We start from the raw sequence: 17,656 nt of genomic DNA, 5'->3' as shown, positions 1-17,656 counted from the left end.
CAAGATGGTGCTCTGAAGCCCTGTTGTAAAATACATCCTGTGTTCCCGATCCCCTTCACATTCTGAGTGTGCACATTCTATACCTTTTCTGGAAGTCTAGAAATAACGTCCTTTCTAGTTGGGTAAAGCAAGCCCTTTGTATAACAACAAATGAGCAAATAGTGCAACGCGTCCTTCCTAGTTATCCATTGATTTAGCTGAGTCACTTGGTAAATACGCACACACACACACACACACACACACATTTCAGTCCCTGTGCGTCTCTTGACGTTTAGTCCACGGAGAATGAAAGCAATGAAAGTTTAGTCCCATGTCTAGATTGGTGCTGTTTTCTTCAACTCTCTGGTTGGAGCAGTCATTAATTTAGTGGCTGAGAGCCAGCTGGTCTGTGGGGATTTTCATGGACCTTAAGCTGAGCACCACCTGTACTTGAATTGATATTTTGTTAAAATGTTGCAATTTGTTTCTTTAAGCTCTGGTTCATTGGTTCTACCTTGCCAGGACTTTGAGAATGATAAGGATTCCCGAAAGCTTAAATCACAATGCCTGAGAAGTTTTCCTTCATCTCAGTCCAGCCATAGAGAGCTCTCCTATTGAGTCTCCCTGCCAATGTTTGGAGGTCCATCCAGTCTATCCTGTATATCATAGATCTCCTGCGTTCATGTACTGGCAGTGCCTTGCTATTCACTGTGTTAATGTCCTTATATCAGTAAATGATGCAAGAGGCAGTCAACTCGCAGGGTATTGCACACAAAGATCCCCAAGACATACTGTATGGGATTGTATCCTAAAGCATAATGAAAGACCTGTCTAGACCAGGGTCATATCATCATCATTCTGCTCTGGTAATTGTATCACGCAGTCAATAAGAAACATTAAAAGTATTCAATTAAATTGTTCTATTTTTCAGAATATATTAAAAATACTAATGGCATGTGTCTTTTAAAATACCATTACCTAATTGGATGCAACCTCATTCATAACAGCAACATGATTTGGAAAAGCTGTTAACACGTTTCTTCTCTACTTTTAAATGAATAAGACACACCAGTCTCCTCCCTTGTATGTCAGTTATACAACTCCATACTCATTAATCAGAATATCCACGGAGCGGAATGCAGAAGCACAAGATGAAACAGATCCCAGATCAATAAAATGCAACACTGTCTAAGCGTGTCTGGGTTTTGTTGGGGGCTGACTGTCAAACCATGTGATTGGATGCAGAAGGCATTTTTTTAATTTCCCAGAGTGGTCCTGAAGCAGTGTCTCACGCCCGTGGATTGGGATTAAACTAGCCCTGCAATGACAGAAAGATGCGTACAGAATCCCCGGTTCCATCCATCCTGACAGCTAACTGCGGCTTCAGACCCGCTCTTTGATAAGTGGAACCGACACAAGAGCATAGGACTGTTTTTCAAAATGGGCGCCTAGACAACGAACCCCTAAGAACCTTGTGTGAAGCCCAGTCAAGTTAGTGACAGAGAATTGAGTTGGATGGACAGAAGATATTCGTACCTTCTCTAGAGATTGTTCATGAGATAAATGGTGTGTCCTCTGTAATTATACAGAGACATTCCTATTCATTATTAATGAAACATCTAGGTTTTGAATATGACCGATGCATGTTGTTTGAAGCGAGGTCTGAATTCTGCATAGGAACATTTTTAGACCTATTGTTTCCTGTGACTTAATCGTCGGCAAAAGTATTACCTGACCTTGTTCTTCAACATTTATTTTATTCACAGATTTCATATTTGTTTTCATAATCGCAACTCAAATATTTTCTCCTGTTATCTTTAAGTGAGTATTCTGGTAAACAGCTTTTGGCTCAGCTTGGCTAAACTGTGCTGCCTACTCTGTCTGGTCAGGCCTGTATATTCAGGTTGGGGCCGGTCCTTATTACTGTGGTAACTACTTTAAATAGTACCTCAGGAGAGTTTTTAATTTATCAGGAGAGTTTTTAATTCCAGGATATTCCTCTGGAATTACTACAAGGACAGTGGCAGCTGTCAGTCCTCATCCTACTGTAGACCAATGATGTCACTTCATAATATGATAATAATGTCTCAAAACTATTTCGATATATAGTAAGGAACAGTGCAGGAACTGACAAATCGCACATTAGACTATGTTCATCAAAATGTATGTGTTAATGAGGCTTGTTCCATTAAAGTAGCCCATTCCAGACGTCCCAGACCGCTCTTTTGCCTATAAAAGGAACCAGAACGCTGTTTGCCTAAAATTAGAAATACCGGAACGCCGTTCCGGACTGTTCCCGGCCCAAGTCAAGCACTGGTACAGAATCAAGTAATTTTAAAAGATAGAAAACCATTCTTAGGATAACTAGATCAAGAATGTGGCTATTTTTCCCCATCAGTTGATTTCAATATAAAAACATAATTAATCAAGGTATTTGTGTACACAGGCCTGCTCCATTATAAAAACATTCACCTTCTGTGAGGTGGTGCTTGTCGCCCAAGGAACCAGACAGCAATATCCTTTCTCCTCACTCCGCTGGTGTCTCGTGCTGTGGAAGTTACACCATGGCGTCATAGGCTATAGGGGGGAATGGTGAAGTCACTCAGCTAGGAGTGGAACTGCCATGGAGCAGCAGTGGCTGTGCTTTAGGTGTTTGTTGCGGGGACGGGGGTAGAAGCTGTGCATGTGTGTGCAGATATTTTGTGTTTATGCAGCCACACATTTCTGTTCCCTTTAGGATTGAGAGTGCTCTGCTAATGAGCACCCCCCCAACCCAGCACGCATTACTTATTTATAAACCCCACACCCCTAGAGGCAGCCTGTCTTTTGCCGCCTGCTTTTCCTCTTTCTCTGTAATCCTTCCCTTTTGTCTGGAGGAGCAGCTCTTCCGCTCTGACTCCATTTATCCCTCTTCAGAAGTTGCACCTTCTTGCACATACATATTCATGAGCGTGTTACTTCTCCAAAAAAAAAAAATCAGTCATTGAAAGTGGAGTCTCTACTGATTTGTTGAGGAATGTGTGTGTGTATAGTTGACATTGCATGCCATGATTTGGAAAAAATCTGAAATCACAATATACTAAGCTACTGTGCTAATGTCTCTTGTACATAATGCTATGGTTGACAAAATGACATAGTCAATGTCATCAAAACATCCTCATTATACAGATCTCCAAATAAAGACTTAAAGAATGGTACGTTCCACCTTGACAATTGCAATCATCTTGTTTGTGGTGGGGAAAAGGGGGATGGTTAATGATCTGTTTTTTTTAGCTTTGTTTACTATCCTTTTTGATGTTCTACAACTTTGATCTGCTGTCTTAATTAATGGAGTGGAGGATTCAGGAACACTTTTATTTCTAAATATTCCCCACATAGATACTGTTTCCATGTATACCTGCACCCAAATGACCAACTTTATGTCTCAGGCATACATTTATTTATTTTTTTATTAAGTGTGAATATGGAAATCCATGTACATAAAACTGTCTGCTATTCCATCTTTCCCTCTGATCTTAGATGAATTGCTGGAGGTGTCTACCAAATCTTCTGCCCCGCTTTTAATCCACAGACGAGAAGAAAACACAATCTCTCTCTTTCATGATAGAAAGATGCTAATCTGAATGATGGAATAGATATGCAATCCTTTAAAAACATTAAAACAGAATATGTATTCACATAAAAATGCTCACAGCACCACAGGTCATTTCATGTCTAACATTCTTGGGTTGTGATCTGATTTATCTGTTAATATTGTGATAGTATTTTGTGTACTGAAGGAGCAAAGTAAGGACACTGAATTTCATATACATGGTCCACTTTGGATAATCTTTGTGGATATTTTACTAAAACACTTGCCTTTATTAGAGTTCAAACATTTAGTTGTTCAGAGAAAATTATTCTTGAGGATAGTACACAAATAAAACATTCAAGAACATACAGCATCATCCACATATTTTAATTAGCAAAACAAAACACCATGCTTGTCATTTCAACATTAAGATAGAATCCAATCTTTCAAAAACCTCTCTGACTGAGTAAAAAAAAGTGCAAATATATACAAAACACTTCATTGCAGCCAGCGTTTTAAAGGATTCATTACTACGACTCCTTCAAACTAACGAAAGCAAATATAAAAACAAAAACAATAATTTAAAAAGAAACATTTTAAACAAATAATTATACAAAATATATTTATATATTTATATATAATTAAGGACTAGGCAGATCAATCATCCATCCGTCAGTCAGTCAGTGAGTGAGTGAGTCAGTCAGTCACAAAGCTACTTTCTTTCCAGACAAAGTTAATAAATTCCATATATCTTTGAAGCTGTAAACAAGTTTGTCACGTTAAATCGATTAAAACATTTGGGATAAACAGACAAAACCAACAAATAAATTTATCTGAGACAAATGTTTTTTTCTTTTCTTTTTTTTTCTTACTAGAACACTGACTAAAATGTAGTTATGGATCTAAAACTGACATTGCTTCTACAGTATCTATTTAGAAACACCACAAGTTTGCACTCACTCTTTTCTTCCTTACATGTTACAGTTGCTTTTTTATGTTGCCATTTATACAACATTACAAAACCAGACATACGGACGTATCTGCAGTGACTCTGAGTACTACAGCCCAATCACCTGGCCCTTCACTAGTTTACATGATGTATTGCAGACAGCCAAACTGTACTTTGGATATGATATAGATTTCATCCAAAAACAACGATACATTGTTGCACTTATTATTATCTGAACTGTTGACTTATGGGTAAAAATGTAAACCCTATGAGATGGTGTTAACCAGGAGGTACAATTAAAAAAAATTCTTCCAATTACTGATTGATTTGTGATCAAATGTCATTTTGTAAAGTGGCTCAAGCAGAGCTCTGATATCTGTGAAACACCTACAATTCTGACATACCAGCTCTGGCAAGCTGGCAGTGATCTTCGCACACAGTGGACGATGAAACCACCACAGACCTACATCCACATACTCTGACCCCATTTCTTTGCCCCAAAAAAACACCAGCATGTTGAAACCTATTCTCCTTAATTATTCTCCTGCAGCTCTTAACATGCTAATGAGCTCCAGTTTTATTTGGAAATGTATTTCCTCCGGAGTTCCAAGGCCAATTTCTAAATTGATTTGGTGCTTATCGACAATGTGCATCTTCCATGTAGAGAAATGATTCTCTCTCTCCTGGTGTGGATTTAATGAAATGTGTGATGGGTTATGAAAATATATAATAATGGCTCTTTTGTTTCTGGGCTGATAAGCAAGTCTAATTACTCCACAGTAATTAGTTTGTTTCAGATCCATTTCATTTACATCTCAACAGAGCATCACAGTGTTAAAGGTCCAAACCCAGACAGAAACACCCAGCATCTAGAGGGTTGAGACCTGTACACTGATAGATGAACGGATTGGTTCAATTTACTAACAATCTAATTTATTTCCTCTCTGAGAATGGATGGATTGATGGATAAAAATAACAGTTAATTAAACTGAAGCCTTTTATTTTGGACCAGGACTACCACAAACATCTGGCTAGTGTAGTGGAAATACATGTTTATCTAATATTAGTTAAGGGAGAACATTGTACTTTGAGGCTTTATCCTATTCAATGAAGAATATTTTTTAATATATGTCTGTACCTGAAGTTATATTTTTCCTAATATATGGTTAACATGTATTGTGTAAGCTGGGTCAAGCTTATTGAACCCAAAGACAAGAGAGTGATCGTGTGATTATTCTCTGTGTCTCCTTTGGTCAGTCTACATTCTTCACTGCTCAACAAACACTTGACTTGGCCATTGAAGGTTTACTTTGGAGTTGGATAATAAATGGGAAGAAAACCTGGTATTTTCTGAATTGTGTCAGTATATTAAATGAACCCAGTCCTGTGAGTGAATTTGCATCAAAAAGAATATTCCACGTTAGGGAATCAATTTGTGGTACTGAGCAAACCAACTGTGTTCAGGTGCTCGGCCGCTATCACTGTACAAAACAAGAGTTTACATTCTAAAATAAATATGAAATAAATAAAGGCAAAACAATAAATACTTCATCATTGGATGGGGCTGAACTCAGACCCACCATGTAAATGTATTCATATAATATTCAGGTTGAAAACCAGCAGACTGCATTTCCTCCCAGCAGAGGAATATGATGAGGGAACCAGGGAGAGTGTACAGTGAGCTGCTGTACCACCACTGAAACACCCAGAGCTGCTACTGTCTGTCGTGGAAGGAGTCAACACAGAGCAATGAAATTTACCAGCTGATCAGAACATACTGCTGCCGCTGGCTCCCAGGGACCCCAAGGTAAACACATTTAAGGACTAAGGTCTCCTGGGTTGGTAATCAGTATTCAACAATGTAACCTCTGTCATCTTCAGAGCAGTGCTTAGTATGGTAATAGAAACCTAGGCATAAGATAGAGCAATTTTCTGCATTAACTACCACAGAAGTGAACTCATAGCCACATATGCATGTATTTAGATAGCATTCTGTTGCAGTATAAAAAAAGGCCTATGAATACTGTTGTCCCTTGTCTGTTGTGCTTGGTGTTGTGTTACACATTTTGTTCAAGCTGTCATTTGCAATATGGCAAGAAATCTGGAACAGAATAATGACAACATAGAATGACTATCACAGGAAAGAGAGCATTGGACAGATCTGTTGGTTTAGGGTAATCTAATGAAACATGGCTTGCTGTTTTAGAACTAGACTTATTGCTCTTGACAGATCGATTCCATTTAGGATGCTTGATACGGGTAAAAACGGTTGTTTCCACGACAGGGGTAGCCCTGGGCTCTTGATGGGAATCCCTTGGATCCTGACAGATCAGATTCACAGTGGTGCAGACTGACACAGAGATTTTAGTACAATTAGCTGGACAGTTACAGTAGGGGCGGAACGTTCATGAGGAGAGGGTGTCCCTTCCTGCTTGAATGCAACACAAAGGCAAGCATTAAAACTCTGGACTCTGAGCGGAGCCTCACCTCTCCATCAGCAAAGGTCCATTTGGCCCCGAATTTCAAGAACGAAAAAGAAGAAAAAGAAAAAGGCGCTTTGTAGCTATGGCATTTGAGAGACAAGGGGGTTGGCCCCCCTCAGCCCAGTCCCATCACTCCCTTCAATTTCTGTCACTTAATTAGGCCTCTGGTGTTTCCAGAGTTTGGTCTCTTTCGTCCATACACTGCCTCCTTCACGCTCTGGCATTGAACCTTCAACCTTAACACAACAAAACAGAGCCAAAAGGCTTTCCTTTACGGCCAGAGGTTATGGCCTATTCATTTTATCTTACCCTACATGTGGTAAGACCCATACATTTCAAGATAAAATCCACAGTTCACACCTAAATGGTACACCTCAGCATTTTGTAAAATTATTATCCCAGACCAAAAGCTACTCTTCCCATGGCACTAGCTTGGCAATTCAGCACAGTTTCCAAGGCAACTTACTGTACGCCTCTATTGGAATGTATCTCGTAGTTTCCATAATAGTCATCTTCCATTAGATTAGGCAGTCACTAAAGAGTCTGTCATTGAAAAGGCCAGTGTGGAGAAAAAACAACAACTTAGGATGTCTCACTGGCAATGGCAGGAAGAGGTTTGAGGGAGTGAGGATATTGGGCACAGGATCTGGTCTGTAGACATTGGGCTCAATGTGCTGTGGTTTGTTTTGTTGATTGTCCAGTGTCTTACGTCCCCCTTTGTATTAGCACAAGCTGTGGGTGTTCCAACACAGGTCCGTTAATCAGTTCAACCAAACCCTCGGTCCCCCCCCCCCCCTTCTCCCGACCCCTGCCCTGTTCCATCCTCTTCCCTCAACTGCTGCCTGACATCAGGTTAATGGCTTGTTCCAGTTTGTGTCGCAGCTTGTGTTTGCGGCAGTACCCATCTCTGTCCAGCGCTGTCAGAATCTGAACACGAGACACAGAAAGAATAGGGATAAGAATGAAATACATTAATTGCACTATATCCAGCTCCAGAAAAGATTAAGAGACCACTGCACTATTTTCTTTCCTTTCCAAAAAAGTTGAAAAGGAAGGTTTTGAATGAGGAACAGAAGGGTTAAAATCAAGAGACCACTGCGAATTGAACGCTTCTTTTCCTTTTTATATCCACTGTATATATATATTTATATATTCACATTAGGTGCACATTTATAATATGAGGACAATGTCCTCACAAAGTACACAATTGGATAAAGTCCTTACCTCTTCTTTGTATTTGTTGATGTAGAAGTAGAGCTCACTGAGAGCACTGAGAGTGTTAAACTCAGTGCCATGGAGACGAGACTGTTCCACCAAATAGGCATCCATGTCCTGGTCACTGATGGTGGGCATCTTACTGATATCTCTGTAATACCTGACAGGGGAGGCAAAGACAACTTTACTCAGTACTCCAGGCTCTTAGACAGGAAGGAAGATACAAAAGCAAATAATATTGATGGAAACTGAACCGATACCTCTCCACCCAGCTCTTGTAGTTGGGGATGTCTTTAGCGTAGAGTAGCTTGTTGGAGGGTGAGTCCTTGCCCAGGCGGTGCTCTGAGGTAGAACAGGAGTCCATGAAGGTCTGGGCCACCACGGACAGACAGGCGTCTGTGATGCTGCTCTTATGGATGTCAAACACAAACTGGGGGTTCTTGATCACGTTCACCCAGAAACGCAGTGGCAGACTGACAGACAGAAAGAAAGCAGAGAAACAACAGGAGAAAAGGTTTATGAATGTGTCACTTTACAATAGTTTCCAATACAAAATGCAGATATTAAAATCTTTTAAAATGGATGTCTCGATCTAATGGTTCAAGCTACAAGGATGGTTTTGTACGATGCCCATCAGCATATATAAGCAGAGTGAAGTTGGTAAAAAGGGGTATGGAAGCCTATTGCCATAAAAAAATATAATATTAACTAATCTTTTTATTTTCTTATTATCTTATTGATATAAGATAAGAACTGCATAAAAAAACTCCAAACAGTTTTGTTGTTGGACTTTTATGCACAATAACAAGACCCATGTCACTAAATTCAAACCATGTTTTACAATTTTTGTTATACTGACATAGGTCCTAAAACTCCATATGCAATTGCTAAATGTCTCATGATATATCCATCTTAAAGCAATACCAAGTTAAGTAAGTCACAAATTAAGGGAAGAGCACTGACATCTGTGTTAACATGACTAATTTAGGTTTTAGGGTTTTAAACCAGTCTTGCTGTTTGAGGCAGCCTAATCACAGGCTACATTTGAAAATTGTGTGTTCCCGTATGGGTCTTGTTATCATGACCGCTGGCTCCTAATATGATAATGTGGCTCATTTTCAGTGATTTGTGGAATTTCATCCTTCAGTGCACTTTTAAAGTATGAAACAAGCTAAGTACATATAACTGATTTGATTAAAACATGAGGTTTGTTAGATGTAAAAGTACATATTTTAAAATATCAACTGAAATTTCACAGGTATGGTACATTCTTATATAATACAATCATATAAATTAGAATACCTTTAATCTATAACACATGAATTGAAACCATTCTAACACAGTTCTATATATTTTTAAAAAGCTTGGACAAGGCAAACTCCCTTTTGCTGGAAAATAATAGCAAATTGCAGAAAATGGTTGCCCTCTTACTTCCTTCCTTGAAAAGTTGATAGTGGAGTGGGCTTTTAAGTATGTTGGGGGCATTCAGTAGCTCTGATTCCTCAGTGGCCATTTTAAACAGCCAAGAAGTCTGAGAGAGACTGAGACAGAGGTCTAAAACTATTTGACCAAATGCAAATACAGCTTGGTTTTCACTGGTCTATTTAAAGGGCAGCTATAAAGAACAGCAATCAGCCTGTTCTCACCAGTTACTCTTCCAGGTGTGGCGGACATCCGGGTCAGTTATCTGCCTCCTGTCGGCCTGCTCGTCCAGGAAGTCAAACATGTACTTGATGGCCAGCGGGAGGGCACTGCCGCGATGGGCGGTGCTGAACACCGTCTCAAACAAGTCATCTACAAACTTCTGCAGAGTTCCCTGCAAGGCGGTCACGTGGTGTTAATACAGTTCCCAATAATTTCTGCCTGGCAACAATACACCATCATGATACGTCAGACAATCCACTAAAAGATGTCAAAAATGTAAAAAGAGACCTTGGTGGCCAGTAGGCGGGTGAGATAGATCTCTGACACCATCTTGCTGCCGCGGTCGCCCTCCCGTTGGTCAGCATGCTCATGGTTCTTGACCAGGTGCCAGAGCTTGGTGCCCGTCTCCTGGTCAGGGGTGATCATGGGGGCCCGGGATCGTAGGCTGTCTGGGCTGCTGGATGTCCTAAGGAGGCTCTCTGGAGACACAACAACACAGTCAGATACTGCCGGAGGCTGGTTGGAGCTGGACTTTCATACAGTATCCATGTAAAAACCTCACTGACACGTACCGTAGCGGCTAAGAGATCGGGTGAATGTGAAGGAGTTGGCAATGTTGTAGGCAGACACCTGTTTTTGGACCAGAGCTACCAAAGAGCCATCTGTCACCTGGAAGAGGAAATATTTTTTATATTGTATCATCAAGTAAACGACCATCAACATGATAGTGCTGGTCTTGCCGAGTGAGACATGCGGAGAACTATTATGTAGAGGTGTCCAGCTGGCGATGGTGTCTGACCTGGTAATGGGCCAGAGAGTTTAATCTCTTCCAGTCACTTTCGATCTTAGTGGTGACGTCCTCATCTTGAAGTATAATTCTTGTCAGTCTACCTTGTCGCCACTCTGTGAGAGAAACAACAACAAAACATGGGTTTGTCCAGTGTCTTTGGTTTCAACAGAGAATAATTAAAAGTCAGTGTTACAATTAGTTACTGAAAACCCTTTGCGGTAATGACAAATACTAACGTGTCCTCACAGTACGTGATTATTACTGTATTCTACAAGTGTGTTATTACTTTGGACAAATGTTTCTTAATCCTTGTTTTGTGGGGTGAACATTGTAGTTTTCAGAACACTTGACTTTAAATCACCAATGCATGTTAATTAGGTGATCAACCATAAAAACAACCATGATCAACCATAAAAACTAAATATGCCCCTTTTGGGTCTTTAGGACGGGGATTCCAAAACCCTGACACCCCTAAATATAGTATACATAGTTGTTACCTAGGTCCATGTCATCAGCCTGGGGTCTCTGTGAGTAGGGGATGCCTTTGTACACAGCGTCCAAAAGCTTGTCCTTGACTTGAGTGACCGTGTCACAATTCAGCACCTTCACCGGGACCTCCGTTCCAGCCTCGCCCTCCGGTGGGATACACATCAGAGTCTATGAAGGAAGAACCCACACGTCTGTCAGAACCCACATGTCTGTCAGAACCCACAGGGCTGTCAGAACCCACACGGCTGTCAGAACCCCTAGGGCTGTCAGAACCCACACGTCTGTCAGAACCCACAGGGCTGTCAGAACCCACACATCTGTCAGAACCCACAGGGCTGTCAGAACCCACACGGCTGTCAGAACCCACAGGGCTGTCAGAACCCATGGGGCTGTCAGAACCCACAGGGCTGTCAGAACCCACACGTCTGTCAGAACCCACAGGGCTGTCAGAACCCACATGTCTATCAGAACCCACACTTCTGTCAGAACCGACAGGTCTGTCAGAACCCACACGTCTGTAACAACCCACAGGTCTGTCAGAACCCACACGTCTGTCACAACCCACACATCTGTCAGAACCCACAGGGCTGTCAGAATCCACACGTCTGTCAGAACCCACAGGGCTGTCAGAATCCACACATCTGTCAGAACCCACAGGGCTGTCAGTACCGGAGAGAGACAGTACTGCTGACCCCCACCAAGTAAAAAGAAAAACAACATTTAAAGTATATTTCTGGGATCAAATCAAATCCATGATAGATATTTATGGGACGCAATGTATTTTAATGAATGCCATATTTCTCCTATGTATTAGTTGCCCTCGTATGAAGGAGAACTCCACTGTGTCTGTCCTCCAATATGTCATTAATTCCCTTTGAAAGGGAAGGCATCTAGTTAAACAGAGAGATTTAGACTGCAATTAAAGTATCGTCGATACTGAAGATTTCATCTGTTTGAATAGAAACAGCAAAGACTACATGCGATCTGGAGGACAAATTTATTAGCCATCCTTGGGTCAATAGAGAACTGACAGAAGACATTGATTTAAATACAAACAAGGAAATATATCACACCATGTTCTATAGTTAAAAGGGGCAGATTGAGGGGAGCAAATATATTTTTAACAGTTCTGGCACTCCTTTCATAGCTCAATCTGTCACAATATGGAGAAGTCAAGCTCTATTTGGTAAACTGTCATTATAACAAATGAAGATACATTCAGCCTAATTTGCAACTATCATTGACAAATTAACAAACAGAGGAGTCCTCCATCCTCTGAGTTTGTAAACTATATAAAGGGGTCATCAACTCACTGTACAATAGACATTATCATAAATAACTGATTGTGTATTGCCTACTGGTGAAAGTCTTACAGTAAACGTGTGTGCAATTTTGTTATGCTATTGACAGATGGTAAACAATGATTTACTGCAGACCTGACATGGTTTCTCTGTTCAACAACATTTACAGTAGAAGAATGCTGACCATTGGAAAAGCATATATTTTAAACACCAACTATAACTACATTACATTGCCTCTTGGAATGAGCTGCAGCATCCATAAAAAAATTAAGTATGAAGATGGTACAAAGCCCCATTGACTTTCAAACTGGAGAAAATATATGCATATGCAATTTGGATACTGAATAAAATGTAGCCTACACTTGATGTATTTGCATAAATTACAGTTTTTTTAGCTTTGGTACTATTTTCACAAGTGTATGGTAACACAACTGTTAAAACAAAACACAGATACTAAAAAATAATAAGTTTTCCCAAAATGTCTGAGAAATGTTATACAGCAATGGTCAAATAACTGTTGATATGATTATCGTCTCTTAAAGATATTTCCCACTATTACTAATCTGAATTCTCTTAATTGATAATCACATTACCATTTGGTTAGTATTTATCGATGTCTGCCTACTGATCTATACTCGGATGTGAAGAGTTACAGAATTACAGCCCTAAGGCCCCACAATTTCATTGACCGTCGTGGGATTTAACCTTTGTGTTGGCAGGCCAAAACATGGCGCCATTTGCTGAGCTCATCGGAAACATCTCCATGTGTGCAGCTACACTGACCTCAAAGTATTTGGACAGTGCGTTTCATTGTTTTGTTGGGGCTCGGTATTTTAGAACTGTGGAATTAAAGTGATACAAAGACGGACTGAGTGTACCAAAGTAATGGCAAGAGGAATGTTCTAGAGAAAGAAGAAGTGGCATATCACAATCATCTGTGAAATATGGTGGAGGGGCTGTTAAACCGCCACTGAAACTGGCTCACTTTACATCACTGATGATGTCACGGCAGACGGCAGCAGCAGAACTAATTCCATCTTGTCTGCTCAGAAACAAGCAAAAGCTTCTAAACCCATTGGATGGTGTTTCATCAGGCAGCAGAACAATGATCCCACACAGACTGCCATAGCCACCAAGGGGTTTTCAGGGCCAAGGAGTGGAAAGCTACTGGTTGGCCAAGTCGATCCGAAATCCAACTGAGCATGCCTTTCACTTGCTGAAAACAAGACTGATGGGAAAAAGGCCCCGAAACAAGCAGAAAAATGAAGACGACTGTACATTTGTCACAGTTCAATTTGGAGTTCACAGTAGATCTCGACACGAGTTGTCAGGACCTACAGCGCTTCTTGGGTCCTCTTGCAATATTCCTTTAATTTCAACTAATTTGTCAACATGTCAAATGTAGTAATGAACTTAATTAACTTAACTTCCCCAAACAATAAAATACAGCCATAAAAAAAGTATATTTGTTTCTTGTGATGTAAATGTGTTAGATGGTGTGTTAACTTATAGCTGTAATGGAAAACCTGAGCCAGGATGAGATTGACGGGTCATTAGAAACGTTTCTGTGTTCGTCACATCTCTTTCATTTTCTGCCTGAAAGAGTCAATCCGGTGAGATTTAAGTGGCAAGTGGATTCTGTACTCTTAAAACACAGGAAATGGATGTCTGAAAAAGAGATCCTCAGGTGGCCATGGATGGCGTGTTTCTAATTAATATACTGGGCATGTCCATGCCATGCTGCCATCCATATAAATTCATAAGAAGACCTTTAGTGTGTGCTGGGTTGGTTAATCAGGTGATTAGCACAGTGTGCAGCTGGCACAGGAGACATCTGTACCGCTGCCACTCATAGGAAACTAGTAGGGAATTTGTGATTAAAACACAAACAACCATCCAAATCATTTGAACAGGTCCAAAGCCAACCAGGGTTCTGGACAAGGGATGCCTTTTGTTGTTCCGGGGGCAAAACGTGCTGGATCTTTCCGATCTCAGTCAATAGGATAAAAATTGCAGTGTAGGGTATAATACAGAGCTGCGCTTCACCGTTATGTTTCCAGTCGTGCTTGATGCCGTTTAACGGGATCTAAGAGATAACAGTGAATAACAATATCAATAGTGTGCACAGATGGCCAGACTTATGGATAACCGAGTAGCACAGATTATGAGCGATACTAAGGGGTGTATAGAAGCAGAAGGTTCGTAAGGTCATCCTTTGGAGCTGACCTTTACAGGCACAGGGCCAGATAGATAGACAGCTCCTTTGGGAGCATCTGTCTCTTTAGGGTTAATTCCTCTGACATCTGCCATTCTGTCAATCGATCCTTATGAGTTGATGCTACAGTGTTGTACCAGGCAGTGTGCTGAGAAAACAGCCTCGGCCTCGGATGCAGACAGGGTAATGTGCTGAGGAACGGCCTCGGATGCAGACAGGGTAATGTGCTGAGGAACGGCCTCGGATGCAGACAGGGTAGTGTGCTGAGGAACAGCCTCGGATGCAGACAGGGTAGTGTGCTGAGGAACGGCCTCGGATGCAGACAGGGTAGTGTGCTGAGGAACGGCCTCGGATGCAGACAGGGTAGTGTGCTGAGGAACGGCCTCGGATGCAGACAGGGTAGTGTGCTGAGGAACGGCCTCGGATGCAGACAGGGTACAGCTGATTCACTGACAAGCGGAAGGTTGGGAACGGGTGGCCGGTTTACCAGTGGATCCAGCTAAGTCAGCATATTGCTACTTTTCCCAAATAAATCAAGAATATGTGGTAATGTTTGGAGAATTTCTGTGCTGTTTCTATGTTTCTTTCGCCACTGTGGAGGCTTTTATGTGAAAGTCAATGGGTTGCTGACGGTGAGTAAATCATTAATTGTTTAAGTGTGGTATTTCCTGGCATTGCTTCTTGGCAGCCCCATTGGCGAAAGCGATCAATGTGGTGGGAAGGGTTTGTTTTATGGGCAGACAATAAATTGCTTGATTATTTTGAATCATTACTGGCCTGGAGCTGGTCAGTGTGTGACTGACAGAGTGGGTCCATTACCTGACCCATACAGCCTCACCTCTATCTTCCACCACGCAACAGTGGGAACCACTTCACATCCTCAGTAACATGACAAGTACATTTGCATGGCAAAACATTTTAAACCCTCCACCTGTTTGTTTTGCTTTTTCAAACCAAGCGAGCATCAGAACATGCATTTATCCTGCTTTCTTGGGACTGAGACCTCAACTGTGTTGGGCCACACATATGAAACAGAAGAGGCTCCTTCCTTACCAGCTGTTTGTAGTCAATCTGCTGGCGGATGAGCTTGTCCTCACTCAGGGAGTAGCGAGCCTCTCCTGTGATGGCGTCTATGGGCCCCTTCTCCATCTGCTGCTTGATGGCACAATACAGCATGAACAGGGGCTCGCCTGCACACTCCTGTGTGGGGGGGTGGGGGGGGGGTGAAGGAGTCATGGGAATAAGCAAAAGGGAGAGAGAGGGATAGGCAATCACATCCCTTTCAGACAGCCAACTGAAGAGTGTGGAAGTTACCAATTACCCACTTACAGGCTTTTGATGACTAACCAGTGATACTGAGAGAACACTGTTATTTAGTTCTTAAGGCCGATTAATTTGACATTGTTAATTGCAACCTGACATCCTGAGTCTCCCAAGCTGCTTGGGCACAGGCGCCTCCCAGCCCGACTCATAGAGGACAATGGACAAGCTACCAGGCATCTAAATCCAGCTACCACACCAGATGGAGCAATGGCCAATCCCCCGAAAAAACAAACAGTAATTGTCAAATGGAAGTAGGGCAAAGAGTCAAAGCAGCCATCAATAGAACTGACTGTTCATGCTGTGATGTTTCAGTGCTATTCTCTATTACCATACCGTGTAAAATTATGTGTTCTTCTGTGGCCTTAATCTATACAATTGAGATCAAACTTAATAACATCATAACTAGATATTTCAAATTATTCTCCAGAAATGTTTGCTGACCATAACCGATTTATGGTTGAAGATAAATTCAGCTTTTAAAACTAAATCTTTATATTAAGAAACCCAGGAACCTTTACCTTCTGGACTAAAATATACCCTTGTTTAGTGAAAACTCCTGTTAAGATATATATTGTAGTTAATTTAGAGACAAGCCTTGCTAGGAAAGCTGAATATTGCTATGGAAGTTGAATATGAAAATGAAAAGCCAATTTCAATAGAGGTTTAAGTAAGGCTTGCGGAAACATTTCAGGGTAATTACTTGGGGAGGCTGGGGAGATGGCCAAAACACTTTAACATCTGCACTGATGTAACTTAAATATACTTGGCTGCCACCCAGAGCTACATTCCACGAGGCATGTCAGGCCTGAATGCACAATGGACCTGATGTTCTTGTCCTTAACACAAATGGCCATTCCAATCCAATCCCAGAGTAACACAGGAGAAGCATATGGGCAGGAAAAACACAGAAATACCATGTTGGTTTGTTGGGACCACCTGACAGGATGTAGTTAGACAGTGAACACAACAGCCTTTGGAGTGATTCCCCCATATGGTTCACACTTGATTGTGCTGTGTGTCTACTGAAATTCTGTGGTCAAACAGAGTGGAAATTAACAGCACCAAGACCGTGTTAAGCCAAAGAACCTTCACATTGCGGAGATAACACTCATTTACAAACATTTTCCATAATCGTTTGGCAGAAAAACGGTTACAGACTTTAGTGAACAGGCGCATATCTGAACCACCCACCCTAACCCTAGACATCAACCTGAGAACGGTTAGAACGGCCTTACCTTGAGGAATCGATGCAGAAGGAACGTAAACCAGTTGGTGAGCATCTTCTCCGCTACGGACTCAGTCCTAGAGGAGAGATGAGACACAGTCACTTTCAACAACAGGTCCTGTACTCGACTTACAGCATAAGTCGAAGGCGCTGGTGAGGACAGCACCCGGCCCAGGAAGCAGCCTCACCGTCGGAGCAGCAGTTTGGGATGGTTGCGGTTCTCAAGGTTCTTCTCGATGAGGTCTGCCAGCAGCTGTTTGAGCACCACAGTTGCGTACTCCATACGGCCCTGCAGCGCAGCCATGAGGAGAGAGGCCACGTTGCCCCGGTCCCGCATGGAGAAGGACCTCTGGGCCTCCAGGGTGTGGATGAAGGTCAGTAGGAACATCTTGTTGTGCAGCAGCTGGCTGAACAGACGCAAGGCTTTCTCCACATTGGCCGGGGACTAAGGGACAGGACACAGGAGGAGGGA

General features: G+C 41.7%; 1 protein-coding gene across 2 annotated transcripts in view; it reads right to left on the bottom strand.

The window, feature by feature from the left end:
• Positions 1–3,786: 3,786 nt before the first annotated feature.
• The window catches only part of plxna3 (plexin A3), a 132,580-nt gene continuing 118,710 nt past the window's right edge, over positions 3,787–17,656 (bottom strand). For both annotated transcript variants that reach the window (XM_020051967.2, XM_034295976.1), the window contains 11 exons: positions 17,373–17,629; positions 17,195–17,261; positions 15,690–15,836; positions 11,129–11,288; positions 10,641–10,744; positions 10,414–10,510; positions 10,130–10,320; positions 9,844–10,013; positions 8,458–8,670; positions 8,207–8,357; positions 3,787–7,909 (listed from right to left, as the gene is read on the bottom strand). In XM_020051967.2, the coding sequence (XP_019907526.1) occupies positions 7,814–7,909; positions 8,207–8,357; positions 8,458–8,670; positions 9,844–10,013; positions 10,130–10,320; positions 10,414–10,510; positions 10,641–10,744; positions 11,129–11,288; positions 15,690–15,836; positions 17,195–17,261; positions 17,373–17,629 (1,653 nt within the window). In that variant the 3' untranslated portion in view covers positions 3,787–7,813. The remainder of the gene's footprint in view (positions 7,910–8,206; positions 8,358–8,457; positions 8,671–9,843; positions 10,014–10,129; positions 10,321–10,413; positions 10,511–10,640; positions 10,745–11,128; positions 11,289–15,689; positions 15,837–17,194; positions 17,262–17,372; positions 17,630–17,656) is intronic.

The sequence above is a fragment of the Esox lucius genome, chromosome 12 (assembly GCF_011004845.1).
Source record: "Esox lucius isolate fEsoLuc1 chromosome 12, fEsoLuc1.pri, whole genome shotgun sequence".
Classification (NCBI taxonomy): domain Eukaryota; kingdom Metazoa; phylum Chordata; class Actinopteri; order Esociformes; family Esocidae; genus Esox; species Esox lucius.
The sequence above is the reverse complement of the archived record's forward strand: the minus strand, read 5'-3'. Positions and strand labels throughout refer to the sequence as shown.